We start from the raw sequence: 21096 nt of genomic DNA, 5'->3' as shown, positions 1-21096 counted from the left end.
TGTTATTACCATAGACTGTAAATATTAATTATGACATATTTAAAACTGCAACGCTCTCTAAGGTACAGGCACTTAATACTTTTCTACCACTATAAAAGTCTTTATTGCAAGATTTTGGCTACAATACTATATTATAGTATAGAGTATTAGACCCATATCATCACTGCATTTGTTCGCACCATCCTTCTGTTAAATGTGATAACATTTTGATCAGTTTTCATTCTCTGTAATTTGACAACACAGTGATGAGTGCCTCTGTAAAAAAAGGAACATTTGTGCTATTACATATATATTTATTAATACAGTTATACTACAGTTATTAATGTAACTTTTACTTCACTTATGCAGAGGACGTTTTGAGTTGAATTACTAAAAACATTATTTTTTTTGAGAATGAGATGAACAGATTCTCACAGGAGGCATAGTTTTACTATCCATTTTAAAGGGAAGGAACATATTTGTTAATAGTGACTGACAGGTTTGCTAACGTATTGTAGAATGAATAGATGACAAACAAAGATGTGGTGACATTTGAGAAATGTGATATTTTATTCATTTCAGATTCAAAATAAAAGTATTCACACAAACACATGTTGAGTAAATAGGAAAGAATAGCTCTCCACCCTTCAAAAATAAAGAAAAATAAAATAAAAATAAAAAGTTGCATTGCCCGCTGCCACTTCACTGTTCCTGTGGTTACCGGGAAACATCCCATTCATCAAAAAATTAAATCATTTATAGAAAAAGAAGGAATAAGCACACATGAATAGAATAGACTGAAAAGAAAAGTTGCAGTACTAACAGTGGTACTAGCGGCAGTACTAGTATGAAGTATTAGTATTTGAGCTGGAGGTTCCCTGTGTTGATGCTTAAATAAATTTAACAGCAGAAGCATTACAAACCTGATACACAGAGAAATAAAGACAGAAAGCAACAGTGTCCAAAATAAACGTCTTAGCTCGCACCGACAGGACGACAAATACATCTTTTGATTTGTTGCCAGCCAAGACAATGGAGACTCAACAAAATACTTGTTTTTCAATATGATTTCATGTGTGTCATGAGATTACAGCTACATCTAAAGTAATGTGCTGCTATGTGGAAGTTTATTCTGAACCCTGCATGGCGCCTGTCATCTCTTCCTCTCTGTGTACAGGCTTAACTGTAACGTGAGCCCTTCCTGGGTTAAATGCATCAAACTAGAGGTAGAGGTAGATTTTCCTGAGAAGTTGTGAAAGACAAGAGTCTTGATTCAGTTCTGAAGTTAACTTGAAGATACATGAAAGCCCCCCTCACACTCGCTCACTCGCACACACACACACACACACACACACACACACACACACACACACACACACACACACACACACACACACACACACACACACACACACACACACACACACACACACACACACACACACACACACACACACACACACACACACACACACACACACACACACACACACACACACACACACACACACACACACACACACACACATCACATGCTTCCTTAAAATCATCACATTTTCATCGTCATCATTATCGCTACGTTCTAAATGTAATCTCTGTGTGCCGGGGCTGCTTCAGCAAATTCAGCAGAAAAAAAAGCAAAGAAAGAGCAATAAAACAATTATAAACATAATATAATTCACAGCCCTAAAAAAAAAAAAAAAATGCCATTTTCAGAAATATTCTATTTAATGAATCTTCGTAATAAAGGTTAATTCATACAACCATTGTCACAGCAGAAGGCATCTTGTTATTTCTCAGAATTTTTCTTGTGTCCACCTGAGTCAGTGTTGAAGTCCATTCAAAAGCCCACATGCACCCTGACCCATAAATGTTCCAGCTAATGTCCACATCCCCAACATGAGTGATCAGGAGTCAGACTCACTTTTTTCTTATATACAGAAGTTCATGAAGTTACAGCTCTGGTGGGAGGTAAAGCAGCAGATTCCGTCAATGACTTTCTTTCAAATGACATTTTTTGACACAGAGCAAGCAAACGGTTGCGTGTTTGTGTTGATTGGAAGCTCAGATAGCCCCTTAAAAAGCTTGATTTTTTTTCTTCTACAACTCCATATAGTCAGGAAACCAAACTCCAAAACATTTCGCTTTAGTAAATGTGATGAAAATGAATCCAGCTTAGTCACGGTTATAGCCAGACGACAGCACTTTGAATGAATTCCCAGCTTCTTAACTGCACACATAAATATTGAAACACAATAACAAATATAACAAAGAACTGCAGACAGAAAGCATTGTCCATTGTTACACCACTTGCAAGTCCTATGAGCTAAATCAGCACAAAGAAGACACATGGATGAAGCTGACAGCATTTAGAGAAATAAACCAAAATCTGTTAAAAAAAAAAAGAACAGTTATATGACTAACAGAGTTTTCTTAGTTTGATTGTTCCTCCCTTAAACATCAGCTAAATCTGACATAAAGGAACACCTGTTCAGAACAGACATTTGATTATTGATTGACTTGCTGCATTTTCTTTTACAAGAGTAAATTATCTTTTTTCAGGATTATTGTCTTGAACAGAGTCTGTTTCCAGTGGAGTATTTCACTGCCCCATGATGATCTCAATACTGTTTCAAGAGCTTTGTAGCCTTAATAAGAATAAAAGACTGGAAAGGAAGATATAAACACTGATATTATGTCTTTTCAGGAAACTGATTGTGCGTCATAACAAAACCTTCCACTAGAGGGAGCTCTTGGTAAAGAGGTAAGAGCTTGAGCTGAAACGTGGCCTTCACTGCCATCCCAGGTTCCATTTGCATAAATTAAATTGATTAAAGGTTAAATTATTAAGCAGATATCTGATTGTCTGTGTTCACTGCAATCTCTTACATCCTCAGAATAGTCTTTATGAACCATTATCAACAACGTTGCGTGAGGTTTTCCTGCATTAACCTTCAAAAAGCTTCTTTGTTGTGGGAAAAGCAAAGACGTCAACAAAAAGCTTTGGTTTTTGAGGTAGGAACGGGGCTTCGACCGGGGTTGAGGGGATGTCAAAGTGTGTTTGGAGGTATACAGTGTTGTCATAACATCTGATTGTCCCTAACGCAGAATTAACAAGATGCCAACCTTCCCTGAAATGATTGCCGTGCACAAACTGAAGGAGAGAGAGCGAGCGAGCCGCAGTACCTCCACTGGTCATATACAAATATCTCACAGAGCCGATCGACGGTTATACGATAAACATGGATCCACTGAAGGGGGCAGGTGCTTGAATGTTGCCTCATAGGCCAAAAGGTCACAGGGTCAAATCTAAGAAAAGCAGTGTTGATCCTTTAGATCAGTATTGATTTAATTTTGCCATCTCAAACCGGCCTCCCCCTCAAGCTAATGCTTTCAGCCAGAGCAGGTCTCTGTTTGATTGTCAGTCACTTCAAGCAACTGTGACATCTGCTCCCCCTGAAGACAGAGACCTGCTGGGCTCTCTGTGTTTTAGCAGAAAAAAACACTTCTTTTAGTTATATATTAGGTTTAAAGCAGCATCTGCTCGCACAAGTGAATCAAAAAGCAATAAAGCTCAACAATTTAAATGGGGTTAAAATCTGTTTTCTTTTTTTCACCTTTGGTCTTATTGTCAAAGCTAAGTACATCGTTTGAATAGCATGTGCACACCACCATCACAGTAGAGATTATGTTGCTTTACTCACAAACATAGAAAAGAACCTTACTATTTAATGTAATAACTTATGATATATATTACTGTACCACCTAGAGTGTATTTTATTTGAAAATAATAAGCATGAAGAGTCATAAGGGCTAGCCTTTGTAATAGAGCTGAAAAAAAAAACCTTAGCGACCGAGCAGCCTTATAAATAAGGATAACGCTAAATCTTCCATCACAATAAAGAGAAATATAGAACCCAAGAAACAACAATCCTGCTAAATGCTAACTAGTAGAGTAGCAAATATTTCCATATGATGCTTGAGGAAATCATTAGATTTCATGTTCTTGAAATAACTAGAAATGAGATATTAAAATGCCTTTAAATAAAATGAATGTAACAGGCTTTATATTTGAATCTACTTAAAGTACATTTCCCTTTTGATTGTTCAAACTTATAGTTTGATGAAGGCATGTTTTCTTTCCAATTCTGTTTGGTCTGTGACAATCATTTACAATCAGAATAAGGCATACATTTAAAGTCCATTAGCTTACAAGCCTGTTACATACTTCAGCCAAGGCTTTTTTAATAAGTCGTCTTATTGAGGAAAATGTTGACGTCAGATTCAACAAGATGAGATCTTGCCAAATAAACAAAATGTTTCCTGAATCCGAGTAAAGTATCTTAAGAAGCATGCTGAATCATAAGAACAGCATCTGATGACTGCATATGTCTCTGAATGACAGTGGTCTGCAGTTTATACCTGAACAGTGTTTGTGTAGCAGCTGGTGGAGATTTCCCACCAAGAGAAGAGTCCTGAATCAAAGCCGCAGCAGGTGATATTTGACTGGAACAGTAAAAAGTGATTAGTCAGAGGTACTGCTCCTTCTACGGACATCTCATGCTGAGTCAAGGCCTCAGAACACAACTCACATACAAAGCCTGATTTACTTCCTAACATCAGTAGGAATGAGGCTGCTTTGCGTAGCGGTGGGCTCAGGGATGGGTGAGGGGGGTGAGTAACAATCGTCAGCAGCCAACAGTCCAGAGAGGTAACACAGGTTAAAAGTTCAAAAAGCTTAATGATTGATCTGCTTCTAAATGCACTTCTACAAATGAGTGATATGGTATCTCCACTGTGGCTGATTTTTCTTTAATACACTGCAGTGACACAGCTCTGATTAACCTTGAGCTCACATTGTCAAACGCCCCAAATGAAGCGACAATAAAAAACAGTCAGAGGATCACAAGACATTCTCCGTTATATCCTCGATCCGGTGGCAAGCTAGACTCAAGGAGACCCTGTCCTTGTCGCAGCTCAGGACATCAAGCACTTGGATCAGAAGAAGCCCTAAGTCATGCAAAACACAAAGCTGAAAGAAAAGCATCCGTAATCTATGATACAAAAAAAAAAAAAAAAGCACAAAAAATGTCAGCTGAAATAACTGTCGAGAAAAGTTTCTTCTGAAGCTCAGAAAGCTGCTCCAGACACCTGATTGTCCACGTGAGTCTCCACAGTAATAAGTTTAGTGGATGAACAACTTCTGTGAATTTAAGACAGGAAATGGCAGCTTTCCTGCTTCACTCCTGAGGGGCTTTATGTACAAATATGGGCATGCATGTAATCTTAAGACAATCACTCCTCGAGAAGGCCAAGTTAGTGAAAGGATAATTATTTTGTTCTTTCTGCCAAGGATGAAGTTAAAAAGCATTGCTCTGTCAAAGAGATGAGAGGACAGACACCTGAGAAACATGTGTATTATTCACAACAGCAACAGTCTCCGACACTCAGAAGGTCCAGCGCTTTGTTGTGCAGCCATGGGGGAGAAAGAAAGCCTAAGAAAAGCTTTAGTTCATTTTCCCACCTGCACAGCCGACTCATACAAATAACCCCTTTGAACACCAAGCTTGACAAACTACCTGCAAGATCGACACAGATATGCATTGAACTGGCCTTACGTCAACAAACAGGCGAGGACTTTACGATATAAATCAGCCAGTTATCTCAGGAGGAAGAACCACGACAACTGCTTGACCATTAGCAGCTACGCAGCATTCTGGCTAATTAGCTACTCCTTACTCTGGCAGCGGTTGATAATAGATTAAATGTGTTACCAAGTCGATCAATATCCCTGCAGATTCTTAAACCCAGTTGTGTTACATTTGTGTTTCACTGGAGAATCGATTGCATTGATATGACACCAGACTCGCTCTTCCACACACAGATCCGTAACGGCTGCCATGTGAATAAGGTTATAAGGTTTTACATAAAATGAGGTCACAACGGTACATTGTTTTATGCCCTGAAGAAAAAAAAAACCATAAACCTTTAAAGCTATTTTGATTAAAATAGAGGATATTCATACTTTCTTTTTTAGAATTCTAAATATATAGATATTTTTTTTCCTGCAGTGAGAGGATGGTTAAAGATTTAAATGATAAACACAATAAAGAGAATGACAATAATGATAATAATGACAATGAAAAGATAAAATAAAATAAAAATATCTCTCCTCTAGAGGATAAAACATCGCTGTCAATCAGTAGCTGTGTTTCTGTGTGTAAACAGTGCATTACCCTTCCCAGTTATTACCTTCTCTTTTGTTCCAAGAATCTGTACATTTATGCAGAAATAAATAATTCACAGGTTGTGCATACATATTTGTTTAGCATATACTGGCTCTCATTTGAGACATCGTTCTTTTTTTTTGTCCGAGATCATTTTGGCTATGAAGAACAAAAGAGGTGAGTTGGTGAGAGAAAACCTGAGATAGTGTACTTCAAGTGATCTGAGTTTCAGTTTTTTTGTCTTTCTGTTAAAGTTTACGGTGCTTCTCTTTTTGGCATAGATTATGTAGAAAATGAGGTTGCTTTTTGGCTTTGTTTAGCGTGGTAATTTAAAAAAATAATAATAGCAAAGGGTAAAGGCAGAGGGTTGTTAAGACAATGAGTTGCTGGAGGTTGAGGTTGAGGTAGGTGTGTTTTGCTGCTGCTGAGGAGCAACACGACTGCTGACTGACTTGTTGGAGAGGGACGAACCGGACGCACCGGAGAAGACTGAACCCACTGCTGCCTGAGCGAAAAGAACGCCTAGACAGATAAAGACACAAGAAACCAGAAACATCAAAGTGTGAATACAGCATTACTTATTCATAGTTCAACCATTAGAGGAAAACACATTTGGTTTATTTCTGTAAACTTTTTGAGTATGTTCCAACCCTTAGTATGAAATATGTTCTCTAAGGGTTAATATCACAGCGTGCAAGCACTAAACTCTATCCAGGCATAAATATCCAACATTGCATACAATGAAAATCACATCAGCATTACAGGTAGCATTGTTGTAAAAGAAAGTTAAAAATTAACTAAACAAAGACCTTGTCCTCCTTTGTATGCAAACGGTGGCATTAAGTTTATTGCTCTGAGCACCCGATTATAGTTGAAAGCTACTTAAATAAGTTGTCTTTTCTGTCAGGTCTATGGTGGCTACACAGGAGGTTTAAAAATGACTGAGCAGCAAAATGCAAATCTAACACTGTGACAACAAGGGTCACTGCACCCTGCCATTATGAAATAGTTACACCATGTTACTCCTCCTGAAACCTCAGACTTGTTTGAGTACAGATTAAACAAACAAGATATGAATAACATGGTTATAAGTCATCTTGAAGTTGTTTAGCCACTTCTACATGCCAAGCTGAGCTAACTCTGGCTCACACCCCCTGCTTGAAACACAGACACAAGAGGGCTGGTGAAATAAGAGTTGAAACTAAATGATGTTACAGATGAAATCAAAGGTTATATTAACTGAGGAGGGAGGATGTGATCGTGTGGTCTTGCTGTGCTTCATGTTAGTGACACTCACCAGTGTAAACCACTCCATTGAGCTCCACTGACATGCTGATGCTGCTTGTGCCGTTGGTGGTGAGGTTCAGAGCAGAGTCCTGCCTGCTGTCTGTAAAGAAGACAACAACAACAAAGAGAGCTGTGTTTGTCACACCCAACCACTGACATGGTACTTTTATTTAGATCAAAAGCTGCAAAAAGTCTCTCTAACTCTAGTCCAGAGTTGAAATGTCCGTAATTTCATCTATAAAACAGAAGAACAGAACAAATGTCTCTCTCTCTCTTTCTTCAGTCCGTGTATTGCAAGTCTGTGGACTAACACCTGAAACTGGTTTAAACCCAACTCAGAAATGATCAATCAAACTCAAACTTGCACATTTAAACATCACGTTGTGTTTTTGTGAGAAGATTTGCTTCCAGATAAGAAAAAACATGATTCTGGTGGATTTGTGCCCCATGTACAGAGGATGTAGTCCTCCAAGCGAGCGGGAGGCCTGGCTCTGATTCGGGCCTGTGGCTCCTTTCCCACATGTCATTACCCACTGTCTCTTGTCCTGATTTCTGACTCTATGCCTAATAAAGGCAGTAAAATCCCCAAAATAAACCCTTTTTCAGGTTTCCAGGTATATATACTGATTTGCTTCTGAAGGTACACAAACTTCCAGTTCATCGTTTCTCTGAAGTTACTGGTATTATCATTACTGAGAAACAGTTTGCATGTTCTGTCAGCTAACCAAGACAAACTTTAGGAACAGAGAATCTGTAGCAGAAGGGACTCTCCCTACATTTACATGCTTACATGTACTGTATGCATGCATAACGCTTCTATAAGGTAAACAGATCCACATATAGATTGACTTTCTCACTGTCGGCTGCTGTGGTTTGTGGCTAGATGATGAGAATGCCTTTACACCAACTGTCAGGAAAGGTGACAATGTGTGAAACCAGCTACGTGTAAATTCTCAAGTAGAACAAAGACATCAAAAAAAAAATTCCGTACTGACTCTCCACACTAACTATTGATATGTATAAATGTGTCTCTTTTTAAGCTGATAAGGAATCTTGAAAAACTCCTTTTAAATACAGAAAGCTGGGAATTAAAAAAAATGTCTCATCTGCTTTAGTATTTTTAAAAGCAGGTGGATCCCCGTTGATGAACAAACCTGTGCTGATTGATTATTAAGACAGCATTCTGCATGTACATTTAACACTGATGCAATGTCATTGATCAGCAGAAGTTACACTTTTTGTGCAGATGATATGCATATTTCTCTGTCTGTTGAACCTTGTGCTTTTCCAATCTGCTGAAACATGTCATTCAGGCAAAAATGTATGTATTCACTTCTTAAAATCTAACAGAGTAAAAACATTATAGACATTTTCAGATCGCAGATGACATGAATCATACATTTGGAAATCAATGTGGGGACACAAACATCCTTCTTTAAAGTAAAGTTAAAAACAGGGGTTCATATTTCCACTTCTGTTGATAAGATAATCTATCAGTGTAGTACCTTGGTTATTGATGCGGATGTTCATGGGTATCTGAGCCGTCATTGCCAGCAGGTTATGTTGCAGCGCTCTCTGCAGCAGTCGGTGGTGTTCCTCGGCTGGCAGTGCCATCTTCTTCTCCGGTGGCTCGCCAGCCTCCAGTTTGTCCCTCAGCTGCTCCAGAGCCGCCACCTGAGCCACCTGAGCAGCCATCGCTGCCTGAGCTGCTGCTGCTGCCTGCACAGCAGCCACCGAGTGTCCTGCCAAGGCCCCTGCCTGCAGACGAGCCATACTGATCCCCTGCAACGGATGGCCTCCCTCCTCTTCTGGTCAGACAGAGAGATAGAGAGAGAGAGAGAGAGAGAGAGAGGAGGGAAAGTTAGGTCAAAAAAGGGTTGATAGACAATCGAATTTGATGTAGAAATCAGTAGAGAGGACAGAAAAACTGCTGCTTAAAGAAGAGCACATTTAATTTTTCAATTGTATTAAACAGGAAATATTTTAATTTACACAAAAATAATAATTTTTACCACGTCTGCTTTCTAGTGTTACATTTAATTTATTTTGTTTCAATTTTAATCTACACTTTATTTAACCAGGAAGTCCCTTAAGATAGTACATGGAACAGTAAAGAAATACCCATTCACATACTTAACTCATCGACTGTGATTTTCTGACTGGAGCTCATGATGTGACAAGAAATATGTAAGTGAAAAAAGTGAATCCAATGTGTTGTAGGTACACAATCATACACAAATGTCACCTTTCTTGATCTTGTGGATGGGGGTCAGTGAAGCCCCGTTGGTGCCTACAGTCATGCCCATACTGGAGCTAGGGAGCTTGGGTGAGGAGAGCATGGTGGGCGTCCCGTTGGGCGAGTACGTGAAGAGGGAGCTGCCGAAGCTCTGGCGCCGGCCCTCTCTCCGATTACTGTCGATGGCTGCCTGGAGCTCATTGGGGTTACTCAGACCCCTCCTATCACATTCATATGGGTACAGGTACTTCATGTATCTGGAGGAAACACAAAAGACATACAAACATTTTTAGGGGATTGGGCTCGACTAGAAGTCATCTTTCAGGAGAACACGTCTGACTCTGCTGCTTATGGATATATCAACAGCTTGTGTGTAAAATTTACAAAACATAATGGAGGTCATTTAAAAGCTTAAAGGAGGTAAAATACTAAATCACCCCTTTAAACATCCCTTAGATTTTCTAAGTAAAATCTTAACCTTTAATGTTTTGGACTGATGGACACAACCTATAAGTGAAAAAAGAAAATATTCCTGAGGATAATTAAAAAAATGCAAGTGTCATCCTCAGGGGAAGAGATTTATGGTGCAGCCAATTTTGAGTGAGAACTTGCCGCCGTCTAAAACAACGACAGGAAGGGTCTTCTATCACACGGAGTTAATGGTTAACTACATTTTTGTGGAAATCTGAAAGCTGGCAGAACTTCATGATGAAATGCTCAGCAGTCCAACAAAAGGAATATGTGAACAAGTTCTGGCCAAATTTCGAAAATCAGTTGTGTTGTTTAAGATGAAAGATTGTGCGTGTGTTTGAGTGTGTACTGACTGTGTGCGGAGGGTGAAAGCTGCACTAGTGATTGAGGTAGGCAGGCTGAGTCCCTTGGTGATCTCCCTCCATAGTTTCTTGTTGATGACCTCCACCAGGCCGCCTTTCTCCGTCACCAGTCTGTAGAGCATGTACAGATCCAGGACCTGCTTGGCCATGATGGGAATACGATTCACTGGAGTTCCTGGCATAACACGTACCAAAACACACACAAACACACACGCACAAAAAGACACAAACCCAGAGGGAAGCGGTCACCACAGGGTAAGAAAACATAACAATGCAGGAAACTTCTTTTCATGTTGACAGCATGAAGCTTCCTGCACATAAGCAGCCCGTGGGAAAGAATAAACATATATTAAATATCCAATAAAACAAAACAAATCTAACAATAATCATGGCGCTTAAATAGAAACTATATAATCAATATAATCATAGTTAAAAACAAGATCCTAATTCAACAATACCATACGTACATTTAAGCAAGTCTACAATTAATGCAGCAAAAATGATGCTGTGCATGTTTGAAAACAATCCCAGTGCAGTCCACAGAGTTCTTCATGGCTACATTTAGAGGTCACTTTAAAGACTGAAAGAGCCAATCACATGTCTTAGACTGACTGACATTCAAGATGAGGCTGCTGGGTTAAAGTCACTCGAACAGGGCTGATTTTCATAAGAATTCCTCTTATATCTTTGAAAAAAAAAAACAGTCAAGAGCAGACTAATGTGAGCAACAGTGCATGTCTATTAAAGGCACGTGAGCAGGGCATGAAATAAGCACCTTCCACCTCTCAAAAACAGAGTATGCTGCTGCAGGCAAAACGCAGGTCACCTGCAACTATGTTTTTTTTTTTCAAGTAAATAATTATTTTTATAAAACAATTCTTATTCAACAATTGTAAGCAGTGGTTATATTCAACATCTCTACTGCCATGCACGATTGACTCAGTGTGTACAGCAGTCAGATCTTCAACACTAACTTCAGAAGTTAAAAAAAACTGTGCTGCCGTTCGATACATTTAGTGAGCTTCCACAGTGGAAAGGAAATACTTAATTTCACACCCTGCCTTGGAGTGATAAAGGATTGCATAATGCTGTTTTATTATTTATAGTAGTCGAGAAAACGAGCAATGTAAATGAGTTGATCTTTTTAATTTACCATCAAGTGAACTATAATTTAAATGTCTTTTAATGTAGGAACGGTGTTTGTCAGGTTGACATTACTCAAACTATTTTCATCAAAGTGGAGATTTTGGGAAAATACCGTTGGACAAAATCGAATCCATCCTCATATATTTATATTATCTGTGAAACTTGTTTTTTTTTTTCCCAGCAAAAAATGTAAATCTCTGAGAAAAATCCTCGATCCTGGTATTGCATATTGGAAAGTAATGCTTCAGTTATATGTACGAACAGCAGATGGCGCTCTCAGATCTCCAGAGTGGACTCATAGATCCGCCCATTGCAGCTCTGAGACTGTAAACATTTATGCTGCTTTTCATGTTTTGAGCACGTTTGTCGTCTCTTCTCTGCTTTGATTAAATCGTTCCTTCATTTAACTTATTAACAAACTAGAATCGACTCATTTCACATTAACGACCAGCTTTGTATTCATGAGACAGAAAACAACTTCTATAAGCCTTTGGGTAATTTTGTTTTTCAATAAAATTGCTAAAATTGCACTTTTTGAAATTGTCCGTAATAATCTGTAAATGTAACAATGAGATGTCTGAATTAGGAGAAAAATGAATTTATTTAATACGACTGCAGCTCTGATGCTTTGTGGGACACTGGTGTCTACATGGTTGCAGGGTCAGTGTGTGTGTGTGTGTGTGTGTGTGTGTGTGTGTGTGTGTGTGTGTGTGTGTGTGTGTGTGTGTGTGTGTGTGTGTGTGTGTGTGTGTGTGTGTGGATCATAATGTAAACTAATCCACTCCCAGGCATGATACGATGTGTTCTTTCTCCTTTTAGCCTGGGAACGACGAGGAGCTGTGAGGCTATAAAGCAATCATCTCTGAAGTGAATAAAGACCCCACCCAAGTGGGTGAAAGAGGAGAAGAGTGTGCTGTGTCATATGTCAGAGAGATCAGGAGGAGGGGCGGAGGGTGTCATGTAATTATGTTGAAACACTGAAAACAAAACTTCTGACTAGTTGATCGATTTGAAAGCTTATAAAGCGACACACACACACACACACACACACACACACACACACACACACACACACACACACACACAGATCTGTACCTCTTTTTTGCATGAAGCTGAAGAGGGCATCCAGAAACTCTTTCCTCTTTGGGTCTCTGTCCAGTTCATACAGCTGTGGAGAAGCAGAGGAGAGGGAGAGAGATGAGGCCACAAGTTCTCACTTTATTTTCCTAAAACAACATTCATTTAAAGAGCAGAGTGTCCTTCTATCAGAAAAAACAATGTTAACCACTATTAAATCGATGAAAGGAAACGTCCCATTCGATCTGTGTCACAATATCTGACAGCAAGATGACCACAAAACAAAATGAACACATGGACATTCATTCGCTTTTGTCACGGTAACCCAAGCCTTTTCATTCTGATCATAAGAGGAGATGACAGACACAAAGAGAAACTCAAAGAAATGTTAAGGGCCAGTCCCGCTTGATGAGATCCTGATGTGGGTCCAGCTGCCGGCGGCGGGGCCCCGGGCTCTGGAAAGTTCGGGGAAAGTTAGCAGTAAAAGTGGGGCGCCCTCTCAGGGGGGAGCACAGAGAGGCTATTGAGCCTGTGCTTGTTTTTCCAGCCGAGTTTACCGGTGTGATAGAAGAATAATGTTGTTGGAGGTCTTACAATGAAAGTCTCTTCTAGGTGAGTGAGCAGAGGTTCCGCTTCAAGACTCTTCCGTCTGACAACAACATCACACATTGGACGCGGTATCTGTGTGAAGCCAGGCGGTTTCATAATCTGTTATTGAAAATGGCAAAGGTTGTGATACAGTGTGTTCAGCTGAGTACCAACCAAACAAAAGCATGGTATTGTTTCTGTACAGACACAACAGCTCACAGCTAGTGGGCAGCGCCACAGCTCAGCCTCATGGTTTACTGCAGACTGTTTCACGCCACATTGCAGGAGAAGACTTCAGACTCACCGCACAAAATCATTTCAAAGAGCTGAAGGAAAATATCATCTGACTGAAAACTAATCAACATCAGTTTATTGATCAATGCCAAACATGCTTTGGTTCTTTCTCTTTAGAGGTTTGCTGTTCCTATTATAAATCCCAAAAATATTTGAAATTGAATGTACCCGGTATTTGGATTTTGGACCTTTGCTCAGTTCAGGAGCTTGTAATCCTCACTTAGGGCTTTAGGAATTTGGAATGATTATTTTGTTCTCTCATTGGACTCGTTATAGATGAAATAAAAGTCCAATGTACAACTTAAACTTAGAAGCACTGTTCAACCAAGCAGACACAAGAGGCAACATTCAGGTTTTTTTTTTTTAAAACAAGTGTGCTGAATATTTACTTTATATATCAAGTAAATGTTTATTGAGAAGGTTGTGAATAAAAATCCTGATTTCAATCACTTAGAGCCTCCGATGTGACAGCTTGTTCTGTCTGACCAGGCGCTAAAAGCCAAAAGAGATTCCATTTACAATAAAATAAATAAAAAAGAGAATATGATACAAAATATTATTCTAATATTGGCATAGATTCATTTTCTCAGGGTTTCTGGGTCTGAAGAGTTTAATAACAGCAACAGTCCGGCTTAGAACTACACAAGAAATGAGCGTTATCCAGCTCCATCAGAGCTTGACTGTCACTGTAATGATTAGTGAGTTTTTAACATACCTCTTTCATGTGATTTTGGGTTGTTTAGTCAATCGTATAACTCACTTTCAGTATTGTACTTTTTAAAAAATGCTTCATTGACTTGCAAAATGATCCTATGGATGAAATAAAATGTGCCTCACAATTGACAACTCCCATGATCCCCAAAGAGCTCACATAGTGTGCACCAGAAGGAGAGGGGTGTTGCTGTTCTGTACATAAAGGTAGAAAAAACAAACACTTTTTGTTTGTTTTATTGATCATTTCACTGCGCTGCTGAAATGAAAATGAAGGGTTGGTCCAGCTAAAGGCTGATATGATGGTGACAGTAGCCGGTGGCCTCTAACCACTAACAGACTGTCCCTCATTGTGGCATTCAGCCCTCATTAGTGACACCGCGCTGCCATCAGATCTTATTATCTGGAGGGGAACAGAGGGGTGGGGTCTGTGGGGTTGAGGTGGATGGGAGTGGTGGGGGATGCCAGCTAATGTACAGGCCTGCTGGAGGCAAAGGGGGAGTTTTAATTGCAGGATGCATGCATTTTGTGAAGTGCCGCACCATAAATCTTGGAAATTACCCTCCCTTTACTCCCATCCCCCAATGTAGCTTTATTTGCTCTCTCTTTCTCTCTCTCTCTCTCGCTCTCTCTCTCTCTCTCTGTCCTGATCACACAAACAAATATTCCCTTGTGGTGTGTTTAGAGATATGCCAAGTCTCTCCTCTCCTCCAGATGTGGTAAAGAAATGCAAAAATAGATTTTAATTATAAGTGTAACGTAGAATCGAAGATCCTCTATGACAACAACAAATTAGTGAATACTAAATGAACTTTTAAAGCAGAGATTGTCATGTGACGTTTATTTACATCAGTTTGACGATGTGTTCAAGCAGCATTACATTGATGGAAGATTAATCAGTTTCACTGCTTCCCTGCCAACTGAAGGATCTGGACGTCTGCAGTGAAGAGTCTTTGGTGTTACAGCGAGTAAGTCTGTATTTTTGAAGTGGGGTTGTATGAGGTACTAGTCAATAGCCACAACAACAATGCAGACGGGGTCGTTTGTTCCACATAATTTAGCTGATTTAAGGAAAAAAAATGAGCTAAAAAACATCGTCAGGGTAAATATATGCTACACTGAAAAAATGAAGCAAGCCACTTGGTTTTAACACTACTTGAGCACAGCATGTACGTGGTCCTCCGCCAGCAGCGGGGTTGACAAGTACCTCATACAATCCCACTTCAAAATACCAAACGATCCCTTTAAAATGCTTGCGGTATCCCTCTCACTAATGCATATTCAGATTCAAATCTTGTTTATTGATCACTGTTGACATGGACAGTAACCATGTTTGAATAAAAAAAACATGCAACTATGATCAAAAAAACATCTTCTGTTAATTTTCCTGTTCTGTTTGTGTCTGTGGACAACCGCTTTCACTTTGACAAATACTGGGATACATCCTTTCACCTACAGATGCATCTCGAAACAGGATATGGACATACTTGTAATCCAGTTTTAATTTCCAGTCTAGGATAATATATGCAGACTTCTGTGAATACTTGGACAGTCCTTAACATCCAAACACAATCCAGTCATTTTAAAATGAATGTAATAATGTACAAACAGCAACTGGATATATCTACATTAACTTCAATATTCTTTCAGAAAAAGCTTTTAGTAATGCTCTAGTTTTCCTACCCTGATAAGCACATAGTCATTCAGATTGGATGACATAATGGCTTTGCTGTAACACAACACTCACTGCATTTTGCAACTCTCACAATCACAACGCATTCTGCCAAATATAGGTGTGGCATCTGTATTTCTTAAAGGACAATTTAAAAAAATGGATTTGTTTTCTTAGTCTCCATAACTGTGACATCATATCCGATTACAGAGAAACAGCCAACGTGAGCCGAGAGCAGCCGAAAAACAAAAATAGCAGACAATGCATGCATTGTTGCTCTCCAACGAACCAAGAGTATTTCAGGTTTTGAATAAAACTACAACTCTGAGTCATCCTCCATCTGTCTCTCTGACTGAACCGGCTAATTAATCAGGAAAGATTTATTTATGGGGAAATAAGCAAACTGTTGTTCCAGCCTAACTTAAAGAAGATAATAAGTGGGGAGTTTTTGTCACGTCTGTCTCACCTTCTTGAGAAAGTAGGATAGCTGGCTAAATACTTTGCGAGCTTACGTCATGAAGCCGCCATCCATACAGAGTGGACCGTGGTGTTTGTGTCCAGTGGACGGTGGGTATTTGTTTCAGGTTAGTGAATGTTCTTATAGCAGAGAGCTGCTGGGGTGATCATTGATTAATGTTACCTCAGAGCGTTTGTTTATTTAGCCGCACTGGGTACTACTGAAACACCTAAGACCAATCATATACTACATGGGGCGGGGACTTGTCGCCCAGGTAACAAAGAAAACAGACTTGTCAGATGGTCGTCACAGAGAAAGTTAATTTGTGGGAAAGCAACAAGCAACAAGCAACAAGCAACCTTATGGAACCAATTTTCTCTGACCATTATCTTATTCAGAAAAGAAAAGAAAACACTTTAGTAAAAAGAACATGCTACTCAAATACCAAACACGTAAAAGACTTAAGAAAGAAGGAATAGATGGAAAATAACAGAGTGTGAGTTCAGTTATGACCACAAAAACACATCGCTCTTCATAAGATATGTTCACTTAAAACGTGTTGACCTGTGGTTGGAGAGAAGCCAGTAATGGAGCAGCTGCATTATGGAGAGTAATAATTGTTGTAGGTCTGAGGCTTCAGTTTGCTGCTTTCAGAATCCTGTCTGACCGGCAAGACCACTACCACCCACCACCCCTAGCATATATGTTCTTTCTTTCGATCACTCTTTATCTCGCCACCCTTTTTCCTTTCAGTCTTTTTCCATCTTTTTGTTTTACTCTTCTACAATTCTCTCGTCATTTGTCAGTCATCGTGTATGAGTTTCCCTCTCTTCCCTATAGTCTCTTCCCCTCTCTCGGCCCATGTTTATAACCCTCATGTACATTACAACTCCCTAGTTGCTACTAACCATTCACACACACAAACATGTACACACACACACACACACACACACACACGTACACAGTGACTTTATCAGGCTTAGGTGGGTGTGGTTTGTAGGCCTCTATAGGCTGACATGTCTATAGTATGTGCTGGGGCAGGGGGCCCCTACTGGATTAAAGCTTTGCTACTCAGATAAACTTCAAGAAACAAGATAAACCACGAGGAACTGGGCCAACTGGTAGTGCTGGGAGCCAGTTCATAGCCCTTCACCAAATGCCCTGACACAAAAAGAGCATTAAAGCTGAAGAGCTGGCCTACAAGACCAACATCTAAGAGGCTTTAGTGTATCTAAAAACTTTATTTTGGATCAATTGTTCGATCAAATTGAAGAAAAACAGCGGAGACCACAGATAAGATTCGGGTGTTTATTTGCTGAAGAGGCTGAATTTTAGTGCTTTTGTGACAAATGGCAAAAGAAGAAAGTTGACCAAATGCTGTCTGGTTAGCTGCTGAGGTGCCAAGACATCTGACTTCACAGCCACATTACAAGACGTTTTCTTTGACTGTTGTCTGATACTTTCAGCACCCTGGCTGTGTATGTAGGTCAGCTGCAGCGTGCCTGCAGATAAATTATAAACAGGCTTAAGACATACACAACAGAGGAATTTTATACTGAAAATAATCAGTAACCAAAGAGCAGACCTGTTGCTGCAGCCATAAAAGCAGAGCTGCTGGTGTTCGTAGGTAATACAGTAAGGGGTGGGGGGGCAGAGGGGTGTGTGCATATGTGTGCATGTATGTAAGAGGGGGGGGGGGGGACGACTCACTTCTCTGTTAATGCAAATGGCAGTTTGCAAGCCAGCAGCACACAAGTGTCACATAGCACATAATAGAGGCTCTGCAACCGAAAACCAAAACTGAGAGAGGAGTGGGGTATCGTCTGCATGCTCCCTTACACCTGCCAATCACCCCCATCATGTCAGGGTCAGGCTCAAACATATATTAACACACACAAACACGGGAGGGGTCAGAGTGAAAAGAAAGAAGTGCGAAGCAGTGTGAGAGGGTGGAGGAGGGGATATCCAGCTTTTTAAAACATATGGAAAGAGAATGATATATAAATACGTTTCACTACGTTTATAGATAATTTAAAAAAAAATTCTCTCCAGTTTTCAAAGTAAGTAAAAACTAGAGCTTGAGTGTTGGGTTGTTTGAAATTGGTATTTCTGTTTGATTGTGTAATACAACAGGTATAGCTTCATTACACACTGAATTCCACATCCTTCATTGCATAACAGGAGTTTGATTTAATTGGTGTCTTTGTGTTGTTTTTCTCTGTGGCTGTACGCAGCAGAAACCAGGTTTACACTGAATCTAAATCCCCTGTAACCCAATGTTGGAGGACCAGTTTCACAACTTCACATTAATCTCATGAGTCTGTGAGTGGTTTCTTCTCATGAAGCAGATTAGTATGAACTTGTTATACACACTCACATGGCAAACAGTGCTGTCTCACTTCTGTTAGACTCACAGAGCTGATTTGTCAATATAAAGAGAGCGGAAAAGAAGCTAAAATGTAAACACACATGTATACATGAGGGTGGGGGATGGGAGTGTAAAGCTAGCAGCGTGAGGGGTTGATGAGTGGGGATTGGGGGGGAGGAGGGGGGGGGGGGGGGGGTAGGGGGTGCTTGATGCTGCTCATGAACACATGATCAGCCATATTCAAACACTGCATTGTTCTGGGCCAAAGCCCTTTTATGAGTGTCATAAATGCACCAAAGCAAATACAACCAGCACAGCATGGCTTCAGAGCTCCTATAAACTAAACATGGACACCCTGTACACACACATTGATCTCGTCCGAAATGCAGTGCTGTGTTCTTTCTCTGATGACAGATGTTTATATTTAGTAAGACGAGAAAACGATCACAAACCATTATTTACTCCTCAGTGTAAACAGTCAGGTGTTTATCATGTGATGAAGATTAAAAGAGGGAACACATGATGTTGCTTTTTATTTACTTTGATGCTCTAAGTGTTTAGTTTAAGGGGTGTTTCATATTTCCAAGTGTAATGCGACTGAGAATCAGAATACGCTTTTATAATAGCATGTTTCAGTTTGGGGTGTAAGGGCAGGAAAGATGCTGTGATGGAAGACTGACATATCTTTATATATAATGTCTAAAAAGAGGTAAAAAAAAAAAGAAGCTGACAGAACAGTCCAGGATCAATGTAAGCCTTGTTTGGGAAAGCAGTTCTTCAGCTTTGCGTTCATGTTATAAGGACAAAAAAACCCCACAGTGAGTATACAGAGGGAATCTCACTGAGTGGGGTTAGAACATAATTCAATTTAACTGCACTGAAGTCTGCGCTCTGAATATTGGAGCTGTAATCGTATTACCTTCATCAGAAACAGAACTGGAAGGATAATACTGAATCTTTTTGCTATTCACAGACACAAAAGATTGCTGTCAGAATAATTTTTTTTTTTTACATCTGAAGATGCAGTTCAAAGTCAGATAGTGAAAAGAACACTATATATTTATTAAGGAGCAAGCGGCAAAAAGTATTTTTGTTTAGGTTCTTATGCTGATTTTATTTTGGATAACCAGATTACAGGTGACGAGTCTGACTATGGAGAACCTGTGCAAATGCCCTGTAATGAAATTAGACAGCGTTAGCCGACTTGAAACACTTTAATAGAGAAATGTAATCACAGACGTTCAGTAGATCTTCATGGTCTGATACAAGGAAGACGCTGTATATTCCCCTTGTTGACTTTCATCGGCCTATCAGCACACAACATGGTATTCACCAGTGGTCGTTACCAAGGTTTATCTGTTGTGTAGTTCAAACTTTGAACTTACTAATAGTTGTGTTGTATATTGGGAGTGAGTACCCAACGTGCCGACGTGCAAACAGTTTCCATGTTCAAACTGACAAGCTGAGTCAGCTCCTAACTTGATAAGGACGGGTTGAGAAACCAGATATTAAAATGGCGCTGCAACTGATTTCCTAATCTGTCCGTTCTGCTTGACCACGAAACAAAAAAGGATCCGCATCTTGTAGTGACAAGCCCATGTTCTTGTTTGTCTTTGTCTTTGTTGCTCAGTATCGTGTTAGCTGCTGTTTGCACGACACTTTGCAAAGATCACCTGGTAATCAAACAAGTCGAGCCCAGCTGTGACGTCTCTTTCCACTCATCTAATGTGGAAACACCTTTTATATGTGCCTTTTTTTTATTTGCCTGTTCAACCATGTTTTTTTTTTATCACTTCTTATCAGCAGATAGTGGGTTTTAGGGACGAGAATTAAAAGGTATTTTAAAAGCTTTAATATCAGAGTTTTATGTTTTGTAAAGTACTGTTACAAGTGTGTGTTCTGACCAGACAAAGACATCTACTGTAGAACATAAAGTATATATAGAGAGATATCTATACACATAGAGCAAGAAACACAAACCTTTATTGATTCAACATTTCTAATCCAAACAAAGAAGAGACATATTGCTGAAAAGATTTTTTTTTTAAACTCACAAAATCACACCTGTAACGAATTGAGTGTATAGCGGACTGCTGAGATCTCACAGAGTACAATGGATCAAAAGGATTTTTTACTACATCTGCAAAGAAAGATGGTTTAAAATGTGATCGTTATCTTGTCTGCTGGACAGTGGAAATTAGCCACCACTCTTCATCAGTAA

The 21096-nt window shown here is 39.6% G+C and overlaps 1 protein-coding gene across 2 annotated transcripts in view; it reads right to left on the bottom strand.

Annotated features, from left to right (window-relative positions):
• Window positions 1-525: 525 nt before the first annotated feature.
• Window positions 526-21096, bottom strand: part of arid3a (AT-rich interactive domain 3A) — a 46113-nt gene continuing 25542 nt past the window's right edge. The window contains exons 4-9 of one of the 2 annotated variants that reach the window (XM_061033880.1): window positions 12804-12876; window positions 10554-10737; window positions 9739-9986; window positions 8999-9301; window positions 7504-7593; window positions 526-6728 (exon numbers count right to left, since the gene is read on the bottom strand). In XM_061033880.1, the coding sequence (XP_060889863.1) occupies window positions 6577-6728; window positions 7504-7593; window positions 8999-9301; window positions 9739-9986; window positions 10554-10737; window positions 12804-12876 (1050 nt within the window). In that variant the 3' untranslated portion in view covers window positions 526-6576. The remainder of the gene's footprint in view (window positions 6729-7503; window positions 7594-8998; window positions 9302-9738; window positions 9987-10553; window positions 10738-12803; window positions 12877-21096) is intronic. The other variant, XM_061033881.1, reaches the window with a different exon arrangement.

Source organism: Labrus mixtus, chromosome 3 (assembly GCF_963584025.1).
Source record: "Labrus mixtus chromosome 3, fLabMix1.1, whole genome shotgun sequence".
NCBI classification, from domain to species: domain Eukaryota; kingdom Metazoa; phylum Chordata; class Actinopteri; order Labriformes; family Labridae; genus Labrus; species Labrus mixtus.
This window is presented reverse-complemented; position numbering and strand designations above follow the sequence as displayed.